The sequence below is a fragment of the Calidris pugnax genome, unplaced genomic scaffold (assembly GCF_001431845.1).
Source record: "Calidris pugnax isolate Ruff unplaced genomic scaffold, ASM143184v1 scaffold8, whole genome shotgun sequence".
Classification (NCBI taxonomy): Eukaryota; Metazoa; Chordata; class Aves; order Charadriiformes; family Scolopacidae; genus Calidris; species Calidris pugnax.
This window is the reverse complement of record NW_015090830.1, coordinates 11,905,234-11,927,120: the sequence shown is the minus strand read 5'-3', so window position 1 is coordinate 11,927,120 and position 21,887 is coordinate 11,905,234. Positions and strand designations below refer to the sequence as shown.

Below are 21,887 nucleotides of genomic sequence, written 5' to 3'. Positions count from 1 at the left end.
GAAAAGGAATATATGTGCTTTCATTTCTACTGCATGAGCTGTGCTGTTAAGGAAAATTACTTGCCTAGCTTGTAACGGCTTTCAATGGAAATACAAGGAGTCCCTAAAGGAATGCATGCCTCCCTGGGAAATCTCTCCCTGAAACCCCTATTTTTCAATGAGAATTGTGCATACAGTTCAAGACCACCAACATTCGCTGTAGCTTTTTTCTGAGTCAAAGCAAAGTAGTTCCAATATCCTGATGTCCTTGTATATCTAAAAGACAGGTATGTGCACAGGAAAAGGTACCTACAGCATTGTTAATGTACCTCCACTCTTTAAGCTTACTAGCTAATATATAAACTATGTCACATTTTCCTTTTTTTCCAAGAAAAGATACTCACTGAGCCCAAAGGCCCAGATATATATCTCTTATTTTAAAAATTACACAGGAAAAAAAATATCATATGAGGTTTTTTGTGTACCCAGCTATTTCATGGCATGACGGGACTTCTGTCCTGTACTGTGTTACACAATCAAAAAACGAACTCATACAGTCTGTACTTTATATGCCCAGCTTTGATTGCCTTTGATTGTGCAGGGAATTTACCCAGGGATAGTTGCTTACTCTTTGTCAGTGGTCAGAATTATCCATTTCATCCCTGAGAAAATGTTTTCTTTGGATTAATGAACTTTCAAAAAGTCCTCAAAATTTTATGGTAAGGAAATTCAGCACCTTAATGAAGGTATATGAACAAGTACCTTTATACTTCAGTGAAAACCCCTATTCTCCTGTGGGGGTAGGGGCAAATATATCTTAAAGATGAACTAGGAAAAAACCAAAACAAACAAAACAAAAAAACCCTTGGCCTAATATCCAGAAATGTTTGTACTGGGATATAGTTGAATAAAACATCAGGCTTCTTCAGCAAGTAACAGCTTCTGACTACTCCCTGATGGATGTGCTTGAAAGCAAATGCTCATCCTTTGCTTACTGACAAAGGTGACCCTTTGATATTCCGAGCACTTGATGCTGACAATCAAATCCTGAAATATGTGTATGAATTTTATATGCTATATAAAAGTGTGTGTGGCAGGGAGGAAAGTAGGGGGATGGAAAAGGGAGGATATAGACAAACACTAAAACAAGTGGGAACCCACATTCAGATTTAAATGAAGACTTAACAAGAAGGAAATGAATTAATATCCACAGGTTTAGTTGAGTTGTTAATCTATTTGCATGCCTGGATTATTAGTTCTATAGTTCAGAAGATGGGGAAAGGAAAAATATCTCCATGCTGTCATATTCCCCAACTTTGTTTCTAAACAAAAGTTTGTATTGTGTAAACGGATAATTAAGGATTTGTGTGAAACGGCAGGTAATATCTAAAAGGCTGCACATTTAAATTGCAACAGGACCCTCCCGAGGAAGGTTGCTCAATTAGGAATACGTTTATGGGAAACCTTAGCCAAGGCTGCAATTGAGTAGATTCTTCTTTCAAACGAGTATTCCTCAAAGTGCATTAGTCAGGATGTGAAGTGCTAGCAGGCCAGGAAGGCAAGGAGGTGGATTAGCCAAAGATCGGCTCAGGTAGATGGAGATTTGCTTTGGAATAGGTGACAAATCAGTCAAGAGCTTGCGGATAAGAGGACAGACCAACACAAGACATCACTGTAGGCATCTGTTACAGACTGCCTGCTCAAAGAGATGAAGTAGGTGAAGCCTTCTTTAGACAGATGGAAGAAATCCTGTGATTGCAGGCTATAGTACTCATGGGGGACTTTAATCATTCTGGTATTTGCTGGAAGGGCAATATATCTGTGTGCAAGCACCTCAGGTTTCTGCAGAGTGTCATAAGACAATTTCTTGACCGAGGTGACTGAGGAGTTGACCAGAAGATGCACTGTGTTAGGCCCATTACTCATTAATTAAGAAGGGATGTGAAAGCGCGATTTGCCCACAGGTCCCAGAGATCCCTGACCCTAGCAGAAAATTCTGGTGGAATGAAGCATTATCCACAGCAGACAAAACCCAATAAATTAGGAGCTTTTTAAGCAAATTGGACAAACTCAGTTCTGTGGGGCAACACTGGATGCATCTAGGGATGGTGATGAATTTTTTTCTGTTTATAATGCCTGAAAAGTCATAGTGATTGGGGAAGGTTTTTAAATTTTGAAAATAGGGAAAGTCACACCCATTTTAAAGAAGGGAAAGAAGAAGGATCTGGGAACTAGAGACTGGCCAGCTATACCTCACTTCCAGAGAAAGTTATAAAGCAAATGTACATGGAAGCTAAATCCAAGTACATGAAGGAAAAGAAGATGACTTGGAATATGGATTTTGTAGTGGAAAATCATGCTTAACTAATCTGATTGCCTTCTGTGATGGCATGGGTGGCACTGTGGACAAGTAGGGAGCAGTGGATATTGCATGACTTTAGCAAGGCCTTTGAAACAGTCCTAATAATAAAAAACAGTGAGATATGGTCTGGAAAAATATCCAATAAGGTGGGTAGAAAATTTGCTGGAGTGAAGTTCAGAACAGGCAAATACTAAATCCTGCATCTATGCTGGAATAATCCCTTGCAGCAGAACAAGCTGGATAGAGAATGGTTTTGCAGTGAAGTATCTGGGCATTCCAGCAGACAAGAAATTGAACATGAATCAGCAGTTTGCCCTTGAAGAAAGTCAACTGGTTTGTTTCAGCAAATGTATAGCCTGTTGCTTGAGGGCATCGATCATTGTCTTCCACTCACAGTATGTGGGGGCTGGAGCGTATGATGTATGAGGAGAGGAGAGAGAAATGGTTTTATTTAGAATTAAGAAGAGAAAGCTTATTGTTGTTTACCATTACCTAAGGGGAGGGTGTAGAGAAGGTAGAGCAAGAGAAAGGACTGATAGGATGAGAGGCAATAGACACAAGTTGCAATGGGGGAAATTCTGATTAGATATTAGGAGGGAGAAACAAAAAAAAAAAAAAAAAAAAAAAAAAAGAAAGGAGAGATAGTTAAGCACTGAGAGAAGTGCCCAGAAAAGCTGTGGAATCTCCATCCTTGGAAATGCACAAAACTTGACCAGACACTGCTCTGAACCACCTGCTCTAATTGGATCTGCTTTGAGGATCTGGTTTCTTCCAGCTTCTGTGATTCTATCTGGCAGGAGTGCTATTCAGTCCCAGGCTGCAGGTAATAGTTTAAGGTCCAACATTGTCTGTGAAGGAATGCAGGTCCATTTTGACTGGAGAGCCTGGAATTCTTTTGATGAGAATACTTGTGTCTACGTTCTACCAATTATACCATATCTAGTATTCATGAAATAAAAGAATTCTCTCTGAAGCACGTATAATTGGTGTGATCCTACCAGTCTAAAAGGAAGTTTTCATAAGATATTTTCTGCAGGTAAAATAATAGATATTTGCATGAGGTGGGTTTATCAGATGAATGGTATGGAGATCCTGACAGGTTTCGTTACTTGGATGTAGCATGAGGCTCAAACACCAGTTTGCAATTACCATGAATATATATGCAAAAATTTTCACCCACAGGGCACTAACTCTTTGCCTGCAACCCCCTTAGCAGTTGTTGTTCCCTACGTGTATAGGACATCCTGTAAGGAATTTTAGCAGTTGTAAGCAGCATTAACTCTGCTTTAAGCAACTGATCTGAAATGTGTAAAACCACAGAAAGATAATGAAATGGAAAGAAACTATGAATGCTCTGACACCTCTGTTTGCACACCCTTTAAATCCTCATATGATCAGCTCGATTGCAAGGGCAGGTAGGAGGAAGAGTGTCACAGAACCAAAAGTACAGTTATACTGTTTGGTTCTGTGTTTTAGGGAGAACGTAACTTTTCATTAATGATAATGTGATGCAAAACACAGAAGTTGTACAAATGACTTGACTTAGCTTGATGTTGCCTTCCAACATGAAGATATAGTATGGGCAAAGCTGACAAACATGCTAAAGATGACTGAATGATCATTACGTGAGCCCGTGTGGGACAGTAAAACCTCCTTTGTTCCAAGAGACATCTAATGGTGAAATATCACTTGATGTTCACAAAGAGACAAAGTAAGACACAGTGCCAGACAGACAGTATTCCTATCCAGACAGGCCATTCCAGCTGAGCAATTCCGAAGCCCCGCTCTGTACAACACAGTATATGCACGTTGGGGATAGAAGGACTGCAGTTGTCTTTGGATTATATGACTCCAAAACCATCAACTCTGAAAAGAAAACAGTGGGAATGATAGTTCTAGCATCAATGTTTGCTGATCTGTTTCCCCCCTTCTTCTTTAATATGTTTTTAACTTTCAGCTCACTTGGTGTTTTATTTCTTAACAATTTTTGTTGCTCTGGGTTTTATTGTGAAATTAGAAGAAAGGAGAGAAAGGATTGACATTTTTCCTTTCTCTTTTCTTTTCAGAGGGTGATTCTTCACTTTCCTTCATCTGCCACCTCAGACTTTCATGATAACTACAAGCTTCACTGAATCCTGGAGTACTTGCAAGTGCATGCTGAGGATTGTTTCACCCCATTAATGGTGAAAGCAAGCCACAGTCTGCATTAGCGCATACGGATCAACAGTAGCTATTCACATCACAACACATTTTCAGTTTGTGTTTTGAAATGCTACACTGACTGGCCACAGCTCTCAATCTGCTGCTGCCCCACTGTGAACCGATGTTCACCAGTAAGGGAAGCGGCAGCAAAAGAAAAGGGAATCACAGACAATAGAAGTTTCATTTAATAAAGGGATTTCTCTAAGCTTTATGGTTTAATATTTTTGTTGAGCCAACTGTAAACAACAAATGGTGGAATAACAATGGTTCTTTGTCTTGAGCCTGCAAAAGGGATTTTTGTCTTGCTGTTGCTAGCCTGCAAATTCTGTATTTGTGACATTGCAGCATTATAGTGAGGACTTTACTGTGCTATACAAACAAATAAGAAAATGGTAATCACAGCTCCGAAGACCAGTGATCTAAGTACCACAAAATGAAACATTAACTTCACCTGCAGTCTCTCCCTGGGGAGGAAGATTAATGCGTTTGTCTATTTTTCTGTAGCCAGAAGTCTAAGGACACACAATTTAAGAATACATGCAGATTGCTGACAAGGGTAGGAAAGGATGATCTGTGAAAAGGTGTGGCCCAAAATGTAAGCAATGGTCTAAGCAGGTCATTAACATATAGAAAACAAAATTGTTTAGTTCAGGGCACAAAACCAAAAAAAAAAAAGAATTAAGAGAAATATCAGCTCAAGGATCCCAGGATTTGCTTGCTTCTCTAGGTAGAATGGGAAGAAGGGAAGGAGGTTATGTACAGCTATGCTGTAAGTACCATCATGTGCCATAATGTAGGAAATGTGCTATGTTTGAAACAGATGGTTGTAAGGCTCTTATATCGTGTAATATATTTGGGTACAAGGATGATGCCAAGTAGATTCACAATTATGATGATCGTAAACATTAACCATGCTATATTTCCTGCCTTTTCATTTTCTGGATAACATTCTTGCCCATCCCACCCATTTCTCATTATCTCCTTTCTTAGACCCAATATGACGGTTTGAAATCTGCAAGCTGTTTCTGGATTGTCATCCTGGGCCTCTAACCTCTCAACTGTCCCTCATTTCAGAGTTATCTCTATTCCACAGAGACCGACAGTACAGAGAACTTCTATCAGCACCAGTAAATCTTTCAAAGAGGAATATAAGACAAGTGTGTGTATGTGTGTGCAATTCAATATAGGAATGAAGGGCAGTTGGGAAAGTCAAGTGGTGGAACATAAAATATGAATGATGGATGAGGAATAAAGGAAGTGCAGATGCACCACGGCATTTGTTCTACCTTTTAAGAGAAAGACAAGTATTCAGCCTATTGAAGCAGGAGGCAGGGGAGCTAATCATTTAAATAGGAGGGAAGGGGGCTAAGAAATCTGATTATTTTTTTTTTTAAATTTCAGTTTAGAAATCTCTGATTGTTAGCTGTGCATAAGGTCATTTAACCTTCCTGTACAGTTAAACATATCATTGCAATTCGTTTATATTGGAACATGTAAAGAACCCAGTGACTTTCTTCTCAGGAGCAAGGGCAGGAGTCCCATAAATGGCCCCAAAAAGCCGTATACTCTGCTAAAAGAGAAGTTCCTCTGCAGAGAGTGGTGCAGACAACCGTTAGTGCTCCCCAGATGGTGTGCTGGAGGGAGCCTAAATGTGGAAAGGTGAAAAACTTTAGTCCTCCTCCGTCTGCATGGTAAAGGGTGTGGAGGTTCTCTGAGAGGTACAGTGTAAAGTCAAATTTCATGTGCACGTTTAGCTGTGAAAGAAAACTGCTGAGAACTTGCCAGGGACAGGGGTCCAACCCGGAGCCTTATGTAGACTGTGGGCAGTGCTGCAATTCCACAGAGCACCTCAGATTGACTGATGCAACCCAGGGATGACTGACAGCTGTCTTCAGTTTTGCTGTGAGCCACTTCAAGCCCAGGAATTGTTCAACACTGAGAGGTGTTGAGACTTAAAGCGTGGCTCTTGAGCTGCCATTTCTCTTGGAAGAAAAGTGCAGAATCTAGACCCGGAGAAAGGATATACTAGGCACTAAAATAAACTGAAACTCTTTTGATTGGACTCCCTGAAAAAGGAGGCATCACAAGTGGAACTTTTAATTTTAGGCCTTGTAAAGAAAACAAATAGTCACTGTATTTGGAACAGGAAACTGAAGGCATCAGGTCTATATCACAGTGTGAGTTACAAGGTAAAAAAAAATACTGAGCAAGTGTTTCCCAATAGAACTGCATAAAGGATGTTTAAAGTGCAAATGGGAAGAGTCATTTTAGTATGACTTTTCACATCTTGTTTTTGGGGGGAACAAAAGTTTTGATGGTAAGTACAGAATGCTAGTGTACTAAAGATCTGAAAGTGAGTGTTTATCCTGCTAGTTATCACGTCATCAAATTAAGATATGATACCTTTTAACCATTGGAGTAACGTGACCCATTACTGCCTCAAATGCTAAAAACACATGGACTGTATTACACAACAGTAATTTTCCTTGTTTAAATATCCCCTAGCTAGATATTTTTGCCTTAGTGTGTGACTTAGTCTCACTACTTGCCATGGTTTGGAGTGATTCTACCTTTTGTTTGATTTGCTTCTGGTGAAATACACTGCAAGGGATGGTTCTGCTTACCTTCAGAATAGTCGTAGCCAGAAGTAAAATCAGGCAAAACATGAAACTATATTGTGATATCATTTAGTTCATTCCCTCCTCCTCCAAAGTAGAATCAACGGTATCTTAAACCATTCCTGACAGAGGGTAAGTTATCTTTCTCGGTGGTTCTTTCAACACCAAACAGAAGGATTCTGGTTTTGGCTAGAGTCATACAGCATACTTTCTGCTTTGCCAAGCCACATAGCAACAGGACTTTGACTTTATCTTCCTTGAAAAATGTGGTTGTCAGCAGAGGATGATTGTTTATGAAGGGTTGTACAGGTAGTAACATCAGATAGCTTCCAGGCGAGCACACTGCTTGAACTACATAAACATCAATAAGACACAGCAAAAATGAAAAGTATGTCTGGAAGTTTCATTTTAGTGCCAGACAGACAGAGTGTGACAAAACTGTTCCCCAGTTGTGCCTGTTGTTATCAGGAAAGCAAGTTGCTCCTTTCCACTGAAGGCTGCCAGAAGCTGTTTCTGGGTTAATGAGTAAGATTTAAGACTTGTTCAGATCTTTCTTTAGTGTAAAAGAAAGGGGTATCCTACCCCTTTATGTGACAGTGATTTGTAGGTTTGTGCTCTGACAAGACCACTCAGTGATGGATGCCAGTAGATGGACTTTATGTAGCCAATGGGACAGCTGTGCAAAGATATCAGGTAGCATACAAATGGTAACTATACCTTTGAGTATAATATTGGAACAGGGCAGATTTTTTTCACTCTTTTGCCCAGGAATATCTGAAGACCTCTAGGGAAAGCAGCGTATATTTCTGTATACAGCTGCGTTACCACTTCATCGTTTACCTGTGATTTAGAGACACATTCACCCCAGCCCTTTAAAATTGCACTAAGCAGCCACAGGTACAACTAGATCACTTTTAAAACCCAACTCAAATGTTGCAGATTTTGGCTAGGCAGTAGTCCTGGGCACTTCTCTACTTTGATGTTCATGTAATCCTTTTATTTTATTTTGGGATTGAGTCCCTGCCAAGTGCCATAATTTCTGAACCAGAAGAAAAGATATCTTCAGGTTAAAATGTCACTGTGCCCATCAATCACACTTCAGTGAATAGCTGTAGTTCACAAGTTACTCAGCAGTGCAATGAATAATTCTGGTCTAGAACTTTTCTGCAAGTTCCTTTTATTATTATGTCTGAGACTAACCAAGCCTGGAGGTGTGAATTTCTAGCCTTTTTAAAAGGTTTTATTTCGTGACTATACAGGAACAAAATTCAGAAATGCAAGAACTGCACAGTAAAATGGTGGATCTGGTGTCTGAGCCACAGGACACAACCGGCTTGTATTGCTAAGGCTGAGAGCTTCTTGTTGGCAGCCACATGTTCTTGTCCAGTGTGATACAACATCATATCTGGGCTGACAGTAAAGTGTGTAGCATACAAAACCGGGGAGCAATTTTTAATAGCTGACCGTACCCATAGGTTCCAAAAAAGGGCTACTTTATTTTGCCTGTGGTTAGACAATCATCTCCTAAAGGATGGAAAGCACTAGGGTTCACTGGATATAGAGTAAACAGAGTATGGAGCACAGTAGTGCTGGGGTCCGTAGCTCGGGTCGTGCTTCAAGCACCGCCTTGAGCTCTACCTTCAGAGAGATTACCTTTCTTTTTTATTATCTCAAACCTGAATGCATTCCCCTTCAGTTTTCTTCCCCTTCTCTCTAAAACTATTATGATCCAAATGTGGGTTTTGCAGTGTAAATTATTACAGGATTTTACAACTGTAATTTTGGCAGTTTATAGAAATAATGCTGTTTCTTAGAATCTTTCATTATATCTTCTTATATCTCAAATTTTGACATAGATATTTAAATTAAACAGATGTTAACAAACAAAAAAGACAAAAGTAAAACCAGTCTGAGTAACACATTTTTTTTCTTGTAGTTTATATGGAATAACTTTTTTTATAATTATGATTTTAATGCCCACCAGTTTTAACTGCTAAACACAAAACCTCAGAAGATCCAGGTCTGACTGCTTATACAGCAAGGCATAAGCACAATTCCCCTTTACATAAAAATTGTTCTAAATGATTGTCCTGTTCATATTTATTTACGATATGAGAGAATAAAAAGATTATAATCAAATATTCTTACCATTTTCAGTTCATGCTTAAGGTTAACATTTAGTCCTCTGAGAAAAAAATATGCTTCATAAACATGTTCATTATCCTCATTTGCTCACACCAATCAAGTTTAATTGCTCAGTTAAATTGCCTGGTTACCTCAATTTGGAGACATTCAGCTGTTTCTACCATTTATCCTCACACCAATACTCAACTTTCTCTAATCATAAATGGCTGCTCTTCCATGCCTCTTGGCTAATTGTTCAATTACAAGGGTGTGAGCAGTTCTGGCATTTGAAAGGCGTGTGAAAGGCCACTTGTGAACAGCCCAGGGACACAGAATCAATGACATTTATACTTTATGTGTCATTTCTATGCTTTATAAGTATAGTAAAGTACCAATAAACAGAAGAACAACTTTTTAAAATAACATCCACACATCCACATTTTTTTTCTCTCTCATCGACTCCAGTTCAAACTTTCTTTGTTTTCTGGCCCAACTAGACGATTTTTGAACTGTTTCTCAGGAAACTTGTCCTGCAGGAATATTCACTCCCCTATCAGTCCCTCTGAAGCCAACAGCTTCTACTCAAATTCCGCAGTGGAGAGAATGGGGGACTTGAGGCTGAGCAGGTATAATGTCAAAATTCACAGTGAAAATGACAATCTGTAGGACTCACCTCAGCACCACATGATTTATATTTGGAGAGATAGATTCCCATTACCCTGGCCTCCCCTGAGTAGGGTGTGAAGTAGGAGAGTGTGTGAAGGAATGCTCTGTCTTTTGTTTTCACCTTTTTTTTTTTTTCCCAGGACTCCATATTTCTTACCTTGTTGGTGTGTGTTTTCTTGTTTTCTTCCTCGCCCCCCGCTGCCCTTCACTGTCTCATCTTCTGTTTTTATTTGTGCTCTCTTTAGGTAACCTTTTCCTCTTGACTCCTATCCTCTACCCCCATTTGATGTCTCTTTCCTCTCCTCTATCTTGATTTCTCTTTGTAAAGTTTCCTTTCCATCCACCTCTGTCTTTCTAGTTCTTCCCTCTTACTCTCTTCTGGCTTTTTTTTCTTACCCTCTTATTTTCCCTCTCTACTTCTCCTCTCAGAGGACTCTCTGCCTTTGGCTTTTTCCTGTAGATTGGGCTCCATGGTACCCTTCATGAATGCTGATTATCCTGGTCAGAGCTCTATGAGTATTACACCAGCCGAGTCGCTCTTCATTTGAATCATGCCTTGCAGCCATTTAGCAGGAAAGGAGTGTTGCACCCGGCTTTGACTGACAGCTGATTGGCAGGCAAGAAAAGCAGCCACCATCTCTCATGGGAATGCTCAGAAGCTTGCAAAGGGAGATAAAATGTCAAACCGCTGTGATCTGTAGCCTTTGCTAAGAGGCTTGAGAGATCAAACTAGATCAGACACAGTCCCGTTTCAGTTTGGAAAAATAAGCTGTATTGTTTCTACTTCGAATGTCATCATCAATAGCATAATTTCTGCATTCTGCAAGAGAGGCTCCTACAGACTATGGCATCTTGGGCAGTGTAGACTCTCTCTAGACTTACCACAGGTACAATTCACAGAAAGGTTGTTACCTATGTGGGGGTATGCTGCTCAGGGAGGTGGACATTCTCCAACCTAAGCTGTGATTTTTATTATTTTTAAATTATTATTATTTTTTACAGACCCTTTTCTAACTGTCAGCATGCTTTGAATTTAGAAACTTTCAGCTGCCTGTTGCTTCTTAGTATATAAGCACAGTGTGCTTCAACTCTTTGTAATAGCATGGTTTGTGGTATTATGGTAATGTCACAGAGTCCTAAATGGCACCACAGAACCTCATGAGAAAATGGCTGCAGCATTGTTGTGTGCAGCGGGGAATAAAAAGGGAAATGGTTGCTTTTTGCTGGATAGAGAGAATCCTCACCAAAATACGGGTGCTGTGAATCCTAAATATTTTGGACCAAAAATTCTTCTGGCTTATGTAGTTTGACTCTAGTAAAATTAACAATCATGAGGGAAAATGCAGATTACATTTTAAAGCTAAAAATCTTGCCTAGACAACCCTATGATTAAGCTGCATTATTTCCAGACAAAATCTAAAAGGAAAATATTTAACATAATTGTGCATGATTGGCCATGGGACTTGCTGGTTAAATGAGGAACTTCCTGTTGTTGATCACAATTTGAAGCTGAAGTGTATTAAACTTTCCACTGAATTACTCCTCAGCAGAAGCTGGGCAGACAAGAAGGTGAACTGAAAGTTGTAGTAGGCACCGTTCTTACCTATTTGCTATTGCTGGCTTTCTAACATTTCTAAAATCAAAACACAGATGCATAGGAAAGAATCTTACCTTGCCAACATATTGGTAGTCAGTTCCTGTGTATTCCTCCAATAAAAAGAACTGATTCCACATCCAGCTCCTTTTGGACCGATGGAGGTCTCGCCTGCTGTTTCCAGACAATACCAAAACCTTTTCCTTTTCTGGAAAGCCACTAGTCCTTTTGGATAATGGAGTTAAGAAACTTTGGTGGGGCTGACCAGCCCAAAACAGCAGCCAGAAGCAATGATAAGTTCTCATCACGGCAACACAAGAAGGTCTAAATAATGACTTTTTTTCTTGTCCTCAAACTAACCTACTTTACTGCACTGAATCCAGTCTCATGCCGTCTTCCTTTTTTAAATAGTCTTTGCAGTCTCAAAGGATCTCTGAAAAGAAAAATAACAACTTTTTAAGCATTTTCAAAGATACTTAACATTCATCACTGCAACAAATAGGTCCAACAAGTAGAAGAGTCTTGAAAAGCTGGGATGTTTCTGGTTCAAAACATTGCAAGTGGTCCTTCATATAAGCTGAGTGAACCTATACTGAGTAGGAGGAAAGAGTCCTGATGTTTGGGTTTGTGTTTTGTTTTTTTTTTTCCCTTTAACTCCATTTACTTCGATTCATTGACCAAGGCAAACCAGGGTTTTCGCTTTTTACTGCCTGGACTTTGGGATGTAACTGATTAGTTTTTGACTGGGGATCTTGATGAGGTTACCTTATTACATCAAAGAAGGGCTAGCAAGAGTGCACACTGTCTTCCCAGGAGGCATTCTGTTGCTATAGTTATGGGCTGAAGAGCCTGGACTTATATAACTCCAAGATTTTTTCCCTCACATTTAAGGAGCTTTGCCTTTGACTTCATTTGGGAAAGGTCAGGTAAACAGGTTAGTGAAATAAATGTGCATATTTCCCAATATCTCCCACATACTAGACCTGTTTGATACTGCGTAGGAAGTTAAGTGGACATTTTGGCTTCCTGAGTTACTTAACTGCCAGAGTTTTGTACTGAGTTTTGGATCTTTAAAAACATAGTTATATACATAAATTTTGTTGTTTGATTTGATTAATAACTTCTAAATATAACTTCTAAACTTCTAAATAACTTCTATTTGATTAATAACTTCTAAAAATAAAAAAATTCAGCTAGTTCATCTCCACCTGTAGGGTTGTACTAGCTACTCCTTCCTACTATTATTAATACTAAATATCTGTGCACCTTCAAAATAAATGATGAAACTGATTCCTATCTCTGAAGACTGGATGATTCTCAAAGCTATACACACGGTACCACAGTGTAGTGTGGACAGTTCTTCTGTTTTTAAAGGAGTTGAAAGGTTCTACTCAGGAGGAAGAAATGATATCATGTGTAACAAATCGTGCAAAGTGCCTAATGAACAGCTTTGGAAAATTTTCTAATCTGAAGAAATAAGAATTAGTTGACAGAAACCTTCCACAACATGTGTTTTTCATAAACACTTTGTCAAATTTTTAGTCCAAACAGATCCATGTTCTCAGAGAAGGATCATTTGATTAATTTTCATTTGGTTTCACAAATAGAAAAGTAATTTCTTTCAATATCCTGATCAAAAAAACATAAGTCATTCTGAACCAGCTCAAAATTCAAGAGCAGTTCTCAATATTTATAAATAAAGAATGTGAATGACAGTCTGACTATACCAAGTTGAAAAGAGAATTTTTTGTTTGTTTTATTTTGTAAGCATTTCACGCGACGCTACTTGAATCATATTCTATACCAAGGGGCAATTTTTTCCCTATATTATATGTGTTTGTTATTTTAAAGGTGTAAATCAGGCAGAATTTAGCCTTTGAGCTACACTGATGGAGTTAAAGCATTTACAATGCCTCAGGTTAGCCACTCTTCTGTTTGTCACTGCTCTTAGTAATAAATTTTTTAAAATAACCTCAAGTCTCTTACAGTTCTTCTTAGTAAATCATTTTCTATAAAGAAATACCACTTAGCTTTTAGATGGATAGGAGGTAATGGAACAGGGCTGTTCAAGCATTGTTTTACTGCTTCACAAGTTAAAATACCGTAAAAAGATAACATCTGGGTGAGAAGGAGTCAGTTTTTTAGCATTTAGAGGAAGAATGGAAATGGTACAATTAATTCTGAAGCGCTGTAGTTTCCTTGGGAGTAGAGGGAAGGTTTCTTGTTAGCTCTCGTTAATGACAGTGAACTTTCTGTAGGTAAAAACAACTCTGTCCTGAAGGTCACGAGAGCTGTGTCCATGTAAGGTTTTGAGTCCTGTGAGATAGACACAGGCACACAAGACATATACATACTCACATACGTGTAAGCATGCACGCACACACAAACCTACACACAGACGTAGCAGCAACAACAGGCCTGCTGCCCACCACAAGATTACCTTCATAGAGGAGGAACAGAAAAGGTCACCATGACTAAGCTTTAGGGTGTGTTCTGCGATTGCCTCCAGTGCAGTTCAGGGGGTGATGCCGGCACATAAATGTGCAGGCCGCTACAGGGGTACATGGGCAGATTCAGGAACCGGGCTAGGGGGAGCTGAGGTGGTTTTAACTCTCTCCCAGTATTTATAGTCTCTCTTACTCTCCTCCTGTACCCTTCTAACCTGTGTAGGGTCTTGTCTTTTCCGGCTCTGCCAATACCCACCCCTCTAAGCCCCAGCTCTGAGAGGAGTCTGTTCCAGCGGGCATCTTCCCTGATGTGATACGAAAGAGGTGATTATGTCTCTCGCAATATTTTCAACTTCCACTTTCTTGCCAGGTTGCTTTGCAGGGAACCTGGGGCCTGCCCAGGTGAGTAATTAGTGCCCCGGGCAGCGGCAGCCCTGGCCAGCTGCCACAGAACAGCAGGATCCCTGCTTGGAGCACGGATGCCAAAAGACGGATGAGACGGTCCTGCTGGCTGTGCCCACGTGGCTCGCCTTGTCGGGGAGGCAAGGTCTGAGGCAGGGAGCACAGCACATGAGTGAAGCTATTATTTTGCTATTAGTGATGTCTGCATGGATTGCTGAGGCGTGAGGGAGTGAAAATGATCACTTGACAGGCTCCCCCAGTGCTCGTCTCGTTACCCCTACGGTCAGATCCCGCAGCAGGGCTCCATACCTCTGCTCCCGCCTCTAATGTTTCCTGAGCCGTGCTGCCTGGGGCAGCATCACCTGGACAGGATTTGTGCCAGCCTTTTAAAGGATCAGTCCTTCAAATGCCAATTGCCAGGAAACAATTATTCCTGCGGGGGAATTTTCTGCACTTGAAGTCAGCTATATTTCACAGCTCTGATGTCATGGGAGAGGTTTTATAGTGGCTCATGCTGAAATATAGCCCACGAGTATGATATCATAGTTGTGAAATACAGCCTTTTCTCTGCAGAGACGTGTCCAAAATGCTGAAGTAAGGGCATGATCCTGTAATGTCCTTCTTGACTGGGTAGTCTTCATGAAGCAGCAGAGCAGCTAAGCCCCAGCAGCTTTCCTGTGGGTGGCAAGAGAGGAGACACACCTTTACAGACCTCAGCTAAATCGTGCAACTGGGGTAAGTACCAACTGAAGACCAGGGTGTCTTTGCCCTGTAGGTGCTGATGACTGTTTTATGGGTCATAGCGATAAATTCAGTTGAGTGAATAAAAAGGACAGGAGCACTATACTCTGAGCTGAGCCTTTGGTAAAGACTGAGCTCTTGTGGCTCTTAAATGCCATTTTTTGCTCCAGTCTCAGTATATCATGCTTCAGAGAGGTCTCTGCAATGTAAAGTTTTTCTCATGCAGTCTCCTCTCTTTATTTTGAAAACAAGTCATTCACCAGGGATATTTTATTTTCTTTAAATGGAGATATGCAAATATAACTGACGGGACCTTGGGATAGGAGCTAAAATTTCTTTGTTTTCTTCACATCATAAAAAGACAGGCAATAAGACAAAAGAGGAGCGTTAAACATGGCATTTCTCTCAACCATCAGCTGGTCAGGTGGTTGGGGAGCTCGCTGTGTTAATCAACTGTCAAGAATGAAAAACGATTTTACTGTACAACAGCCTCAGACAACTGGCTTAGCTCTGTCAGCTCAAATATACAGCAAATCTGGGATTTTTATGGGAGAAGAAGGAATCTGCATACCCAAGCTTAAAAAAAATCCCAGTCTAACTTTAGATATGATGATTGTTAACATAAAAGCAATGTCACTTGCAGTCACAGAACTGTCTTCAGTGTGACAAGTCACAGATTTAAAGTTTATGTTCGCACCTCTTTGAAGGATCAAAACCTCAGACAATTGCTTAATCACTATAAATATCAACTTGAAAATTATTTCTCCTAGGTGATGATATTCATAGTCAACCGTTCTATTCACCCTTTCTCCCAGTATCTTGTTAATGTAGGTAATGTCTTAATGCCACCAATGTGAGAATTCAGTGCAAATTTACACCTTTCCAAAGAAATACTTCATTATTTCAACTATAAATCAAAGAGGAAATATGTCCATTGGAGCCACTCCTATGAATCAGGAAGCTCTGCCCCTGGCAATGCCTTCCTGGTACAGTGACAGGCATCAGGTGCAGGTTCTTGACATGAGGAACCTCAAAGAGGTTCCACCTCTGCTCCCACTCAGCACTATGGGTTGTGGAGCTCTTCCTGGTTGGTGGTTAAATAAACCAGACTAGCAAAGAGCCTTCCCATGAGATGGATCAGCAATGAGAGGGAAAGCATTTTGAGTTCATTCCTTTCTGTTCAGCCCCACAGCACTCCCCCCTCAATAGACTCTCAAAGGAATATGCTTTATAAAGTGCCCTAGACTTTGGACTTGAGCATAATTTCATTTCAGATCCCATGCATTCAATTACATTCCTGTATGCATTTATACATCTTGGCTGTTATGAGCTGCTGATTATTATTTTAAATAGCCTCTAAATATGCCAACAACCATCAGTGTCTCCAAAGTTTCTGACATAGCCTTTATTCAAGCAGAAGTGCCAGTATAATAGATCTTTTATTCCCTAGTCATCAAGGTAGAGTTTCATTGTTTGAGGGCTGGGTACAAAGCTTCACACATTAGGATTAAAGTCCATTAGTACACTGGAATGAACATTAATTGTATTTTCAAGAATTGATAATGTGCTGTTATTCTCACACTGAGAATGAATGAAGAGGTGAAAGTTAATAATGATGTGGCATAGTAATTTAGGAAACTGAGCATGGGAAATGATACTGATATATCTTGGGTGAGTGTAATATGGATCTGAAAATTCGGCTAACAGGAATAGTTAGTTTTAGGGTTTGGGTTTGGTTTTGGGTTTGTTTTTGGTTTTTTGTTTGGTTTGGTTTTTTTTTGCTTAGGTGACACTGCATCCATCCTCATGGCAATTGCTTAGGATCTTGGAGAAAAATGCACAAATGCAGAGAATAGACCCTGTTCTTTCATTCTAGCAGATTACACTGTGAATGCACCGTGATATATATCTTTATTGCCCCAAAATCAGGTCTGATTTATGGTAGGTGGTGGAAAGATTCAGACTAGTCCCTGGCTTCATCAACCGCCGTATTATATGAAATGTCTACCACTGCGTTTGGAAGAGAAGGAGGGTTCTGCCCTGTGAGCTTTAACTTACATTTAATTTTGTAGACGACGTGGGGATGCACTAGAAATATTCTGTTACCATATCTTCTAGAAGCTTACCCAGCCAGCACGAATTGAATTTGTCAGGCAAACTGACCCTGCTTAAATCCCAAACAATTCTACAGAGCAAACTGCCAGCCACAGTAACTGGACTGACTGCAGGCTTCAGCGTCACAATTTCCCTGTGCAGGAGAACTGCTTGTCCCCTGGCAAGACCATGCAGTGAGAGATACTCTTCACTCACATGGTCCTACTGGAAGGACCTTCCCCTGGCTCAAACATCAGGTGCAAGTGTTTAACCCATCAAGCCTGAGAGAGAGGAAGTCATTAACACTTCATTGTCAAAGCTTGAGGAATACAAAGTGGGGAATCATTAATAGAGGAGTAGGATAACAGCCAAATGGTGAGTCCTGTGTTTGCTGTATAAAGTGCTACAGTCTGGGGTATGGAATGAGGCATGACAGGTAAGGATCTGGTGATTATTTACTTGGGTTTTACTTTGTTGCAAAGCCATGCCAAAGGAGCGTTGTCGAAGTCCCTAAGAGAACTTGAATGACCTAGAGAAGCCAGGGCCCCAGGCTGTTGAGGCTGTCCTCACAAATGAGAAATATGTGGTTCTGCTACCCTGCAGGCAAGACTGCAAGGAAAGGATTAAGGCGGTAAGGAAAATCTGCAGAAAAATTACTTTCTTATCGTAGGGGGGAAAGGTTAAAATAGCAATAGCTACACAAAGAAAAGAAAGTATTCCAGCTAACCTCAAAAAAATAGAAGCTTCCAAATTTGTCATATTCACTTTTCTTCAGTGTCGCATTCATATATTTTAATATATCATATTGATACATTTTCATATATAGCAAAGAATTCCTTATTAGATATTTTCAGTAATCGCTAAGTTTCATGTGCTCAGAAGCTGTAATATTGTACTTGTCTATAATTGACTTGGACTTAAAAAGCGGTTGTTGAGTTTGAGCTTACTTTACAATTATGTCTCTCCTATGACCAGTCAGATCTGAAAGTCTCCATCTAATAGTTTCCTCAAGTGTGAATTAGCTTTTATAACTCTGAAATCCAAATGCCTTTTTCCTTTGTGGTCCATGAGGCACTCGTTTGTAAATATCAATCATAAACAGAAAAAAATGTCAAATTTTCAGTGTAAAGATAGTTGATGAATTTTACTCTTCCGTTGTTCATTTTTTTGATATCTTTGTTATATAAACCCATATGCTCTAGTGACCGCTCCTGTAAATACACCTCTGAAATTAAAAAAAAAAAAAAAAAAGGCAAAACGGACCAAATCTGCCATGTTACTGATATGTCATTTTGACAAATTACATTACATCATGTGATAATAACTAGCAACATCATAAAATGTAAGCCATATAATCTGAAGTGACTCCACCAATTTAAAACAATCTGTTATTTTGTATCATCTGTCTGTTACCAATTTAGAAAGCTGGGCCGAAATAAAAAAAAAAAAAAAAAAAGGCAGAACGGAGCCAAGAAAGAATTCAAACTCAAAGATTTCTGGTTTAAAACTAGAGGTACTTTCTGCAGACATCAAGTACACAATGTAATTGCAGCCAGCAGTGGTTGATTATAGTGTCTTTCAAAGTCATTTTATTATTTGGTGCTCTCAGCAGGAAAAAAAGTCCAGAACTATAAAAATAACTAAGTGCAGCAGAAATGTTAAGATAACTACTACCTCTATCCTGCATTGGGATCTATTAACTTGGCCCTTTTGAACAACACAACTGCTTTAACCTTAGCGGACCTGAATGTACACGAACACCAGTCTTCACAAAAGCACACACTGACAAAAGAGGGAAAGTGAGAAGTGTACCTTCCTCTTTAGTTTGTGAATGGTGGTGGCAAAAGATGACCGTATGACTTTGTTCAGTAGCTAGTGAGTGAATTGATGATGTTGTTTCTCTGTTCTCAGATATTTTTATTTTTCTTCTCCTGGCATTTGAAAAGAGCCTTAGTGTCTACTTGTTTCAGACATGCCCACTCTGAGTCTCTGTATTTAGCCACACTGGGAGCGTATCTTTTATCCACTGTGCATAAACAGTCTCAACACACAAGGTAGAGAAATGGCACAGAAAAGAAAATCTTGTTTCTGTTGTACGGTTGCATTAAGTGACTTTCCTGTGGTCGTTCAGGAATATCTGTGGCTGGTCTGGTGCCTGGACTTAGGTTTCCTGAGGCGTACGGAAGCATTTTAATCAGAAGGTTATTCTTCTTCCTTTCTGATGGTGTGCCAGTTCAAGGCATAATATCTGTACTGTAACCACCACGTTCCCCTTTGCTGCACATACTGGCTGGATGTTGGCATATGCCGGAGGGTGTGTGGACATGGCAGCTGTAGCCCCTGGAAAAGGATCTGACGTTCCCTGGGTGTGCAGGCAAGAGCAGTAACTACTGCAAGAACAGCGATCTTACGCAGGCATCACCTCTGCAAGCAGCTATATGGAGGAGGGAGGACAGACCCAGCTCTAACTGATTCTGTCCTCTTTGTGAGCTACCTCTGCCTGGCACTAACAGCGAGGAGGAGCTGGTCTTGCGAAAGGCTTCGAGCGTCTTCTGCCTTTTGCAAAAGGTGATGTGGGGACAGGCCTTCATGGTATTTCATTGTCTCCCTGCAGCAGGAAGCCTTTTGCTAATGCTGTGTTATAATCTAAAAGGGGGGAATAGGTATGTGACTACCAGGTGACAGAACTTAATGTCATTTATAGTATTAGTCCATTCCTTCATGGACAGAAGACTACAGCAGTTAAGCAAACAACTGCATCTAGTAGGTAGCACTCCTACTGCTGTTTATATCTGGTACATGTGTCTTTTATTCCTAATCAATATCTAAATGGCAGAGATGTGCATGGAATCACAGCCAAAGCAGTACAAAAAGCATCCCTGAAGCCATGAAAATGCTTTAGGAAAACCTTAGTCCTTGTTGCAGTACTTGATGGAAGTCTGTAGCTTGTGAATGTTACCGTTGTGAATGTTACTGTTGTTTTCAGACGTGCAATACACTACTATGGAACTTGCAGCTGCTTTTATAAAGTTGGTGTTTTCCCTAACCTTATTTATTTTAGAATAGGGAACTAGCAGGTTCTTCAAAGTAGACGTGTCATCAAAAAGAAATTCAGTCTACCTTATGCATGGAAGTCTGGTGTCTGAAAAGGAGCCTAGCCTCCCTACCTAGTTAATAGAAAATGAAAGGCTCTTTGGTGACTTGAAGTGCCTAAGTTAAAGCATTTTGTCTCTCCACTGAAAAGGCTACATGGTTTGAATACCTGCTCTTCTGTTTCTTTTTAAACTCTAGTTCTTGAAAGTCTCCTAGACAGGCTCTTAGAAGTGATCATTGACATTTTAGGCTTTTCATTGTAGAGCAAAAATAAAGTTATTTTAAACAAGACTATTCTGAGAAAGGTGTGAGATGCTACCACCCAAAAAAAATCTAGTAAGGTAACTATTTCAAATATTTAGACAAATTTTAAAAAACCAAAACTGGTCAGCTTCTCCCTGAAAATTGTTTGGTTGTTTTTTTTTAATGTAGGTGAGAGATCCTGTTCTAATTTTCCATGCACACTCAGCCTACTATTTATTAGGTGCCTATTGTTTATTAGGCACCTACTTCTGTGCCATCACAGGAAAATAATCCACAAGCTCCCATAAATGAGACAGAGCCATAGACAACAAATCTTTTCTGTGCTGATCCGCAATTACTCAAAGCCAAGGTGTCAGCGATACTCTCCGAACACAAGAGAAAAATCTGGGCTTGCAGCTGCTTTAGTGGCATTACAGTTCTCCCTCAAGTATTGCAGTGTGACAGCGAAGGCAGAGGCTGTACTGCCACACGCATGGCCAGGAACAAAAGAAAGGAGGAGGTAAGGTTTCTTTTTCAACAGGCACCAGCATATCTTCCTATCAAAGACTGACTCTTTTTGACAGTAGTAATTAAGCAGTTCAATAACAGACACAAGTAAAAGAAAATTCTCTGACAGGAATGTTTTGGTTGTGCTGTGGGCAGTGTATATTATTGTCAAACATGATATCAATTGCTAAAATCCCGATTTATTTGCTGCAGAAGAAACCCACAGACTGAGATAACGAAATTCTTATAACAAACAGTACCACTGAGGGCAAGCAGGTAAGCAGAGTGCACCTGGTTCTAATTAAGGCATATTAGAGCTTATGCCCTTTTCTTATGTACAAAAGAGATTATTCTTTTCTGGTTTTTATTTATAACTCTCTGTAGCTTCACATTTTAAAGGATAGTCACAATCCTACGTGTGATGGCAATTATCTTTTTTTGGGTTGGGTTTTTTTTGTTTGTTTTAGCAACTCTAATCACTTCTGCCTGCCTTTTGTAGTTCCCCTGTACGGGGACCCTCCTCCCCACCCTGGTTGCCAGCGTGCCCCGTTTCACCCATGGCAGAGGAGAGCAGTTGTCTGTCTGAGGCAGTTTTCCGTTCACCAGCTGCTGCTTGCTCCCTTCTCCCTGCTAGAGGCTCAGTGCTCACTATATTTTTCTTTACTTCTTGACAGAAACATATGCTAATTTCCCACTCTGAAGTTAGGCGAAAACAATCACTAGGTGGGACATAAGGAGCTCGACCTGGGGTAGACAGAAACAGCTAAACTCTGGCTTTGTATTTGATTGCCAAGGGCTTTCTAATTTCTCATAGG

General features: G+C 40.1%; 1 protein-coding gene across 1 annotated transcript in view; it reads right to left on the bottom strand.

Moving 5' to 3' along the window:
• The window catches only part of CDH6 (cadherin 6, type 2, K-cadherin (fetal kidney)), a 106,842-nt gene that overhangs the window by 41,847 nt on the left and 43,108 nt on the right, over positions 1-21,887 (bottom strand). The window contains exon 2 of the mRNA XM_014940961.1: positions 11,623-11,978. Within this exon, the coding sequence (XP_014796447.1) occupies positions 11,623-11,850 (228 nt within the window). The 5' untranslated portion in view covers positions 11,851-11,978. The remainder of the gene's footprint in view (positions 1-11,622; positions 11,979-21,887) is intronic.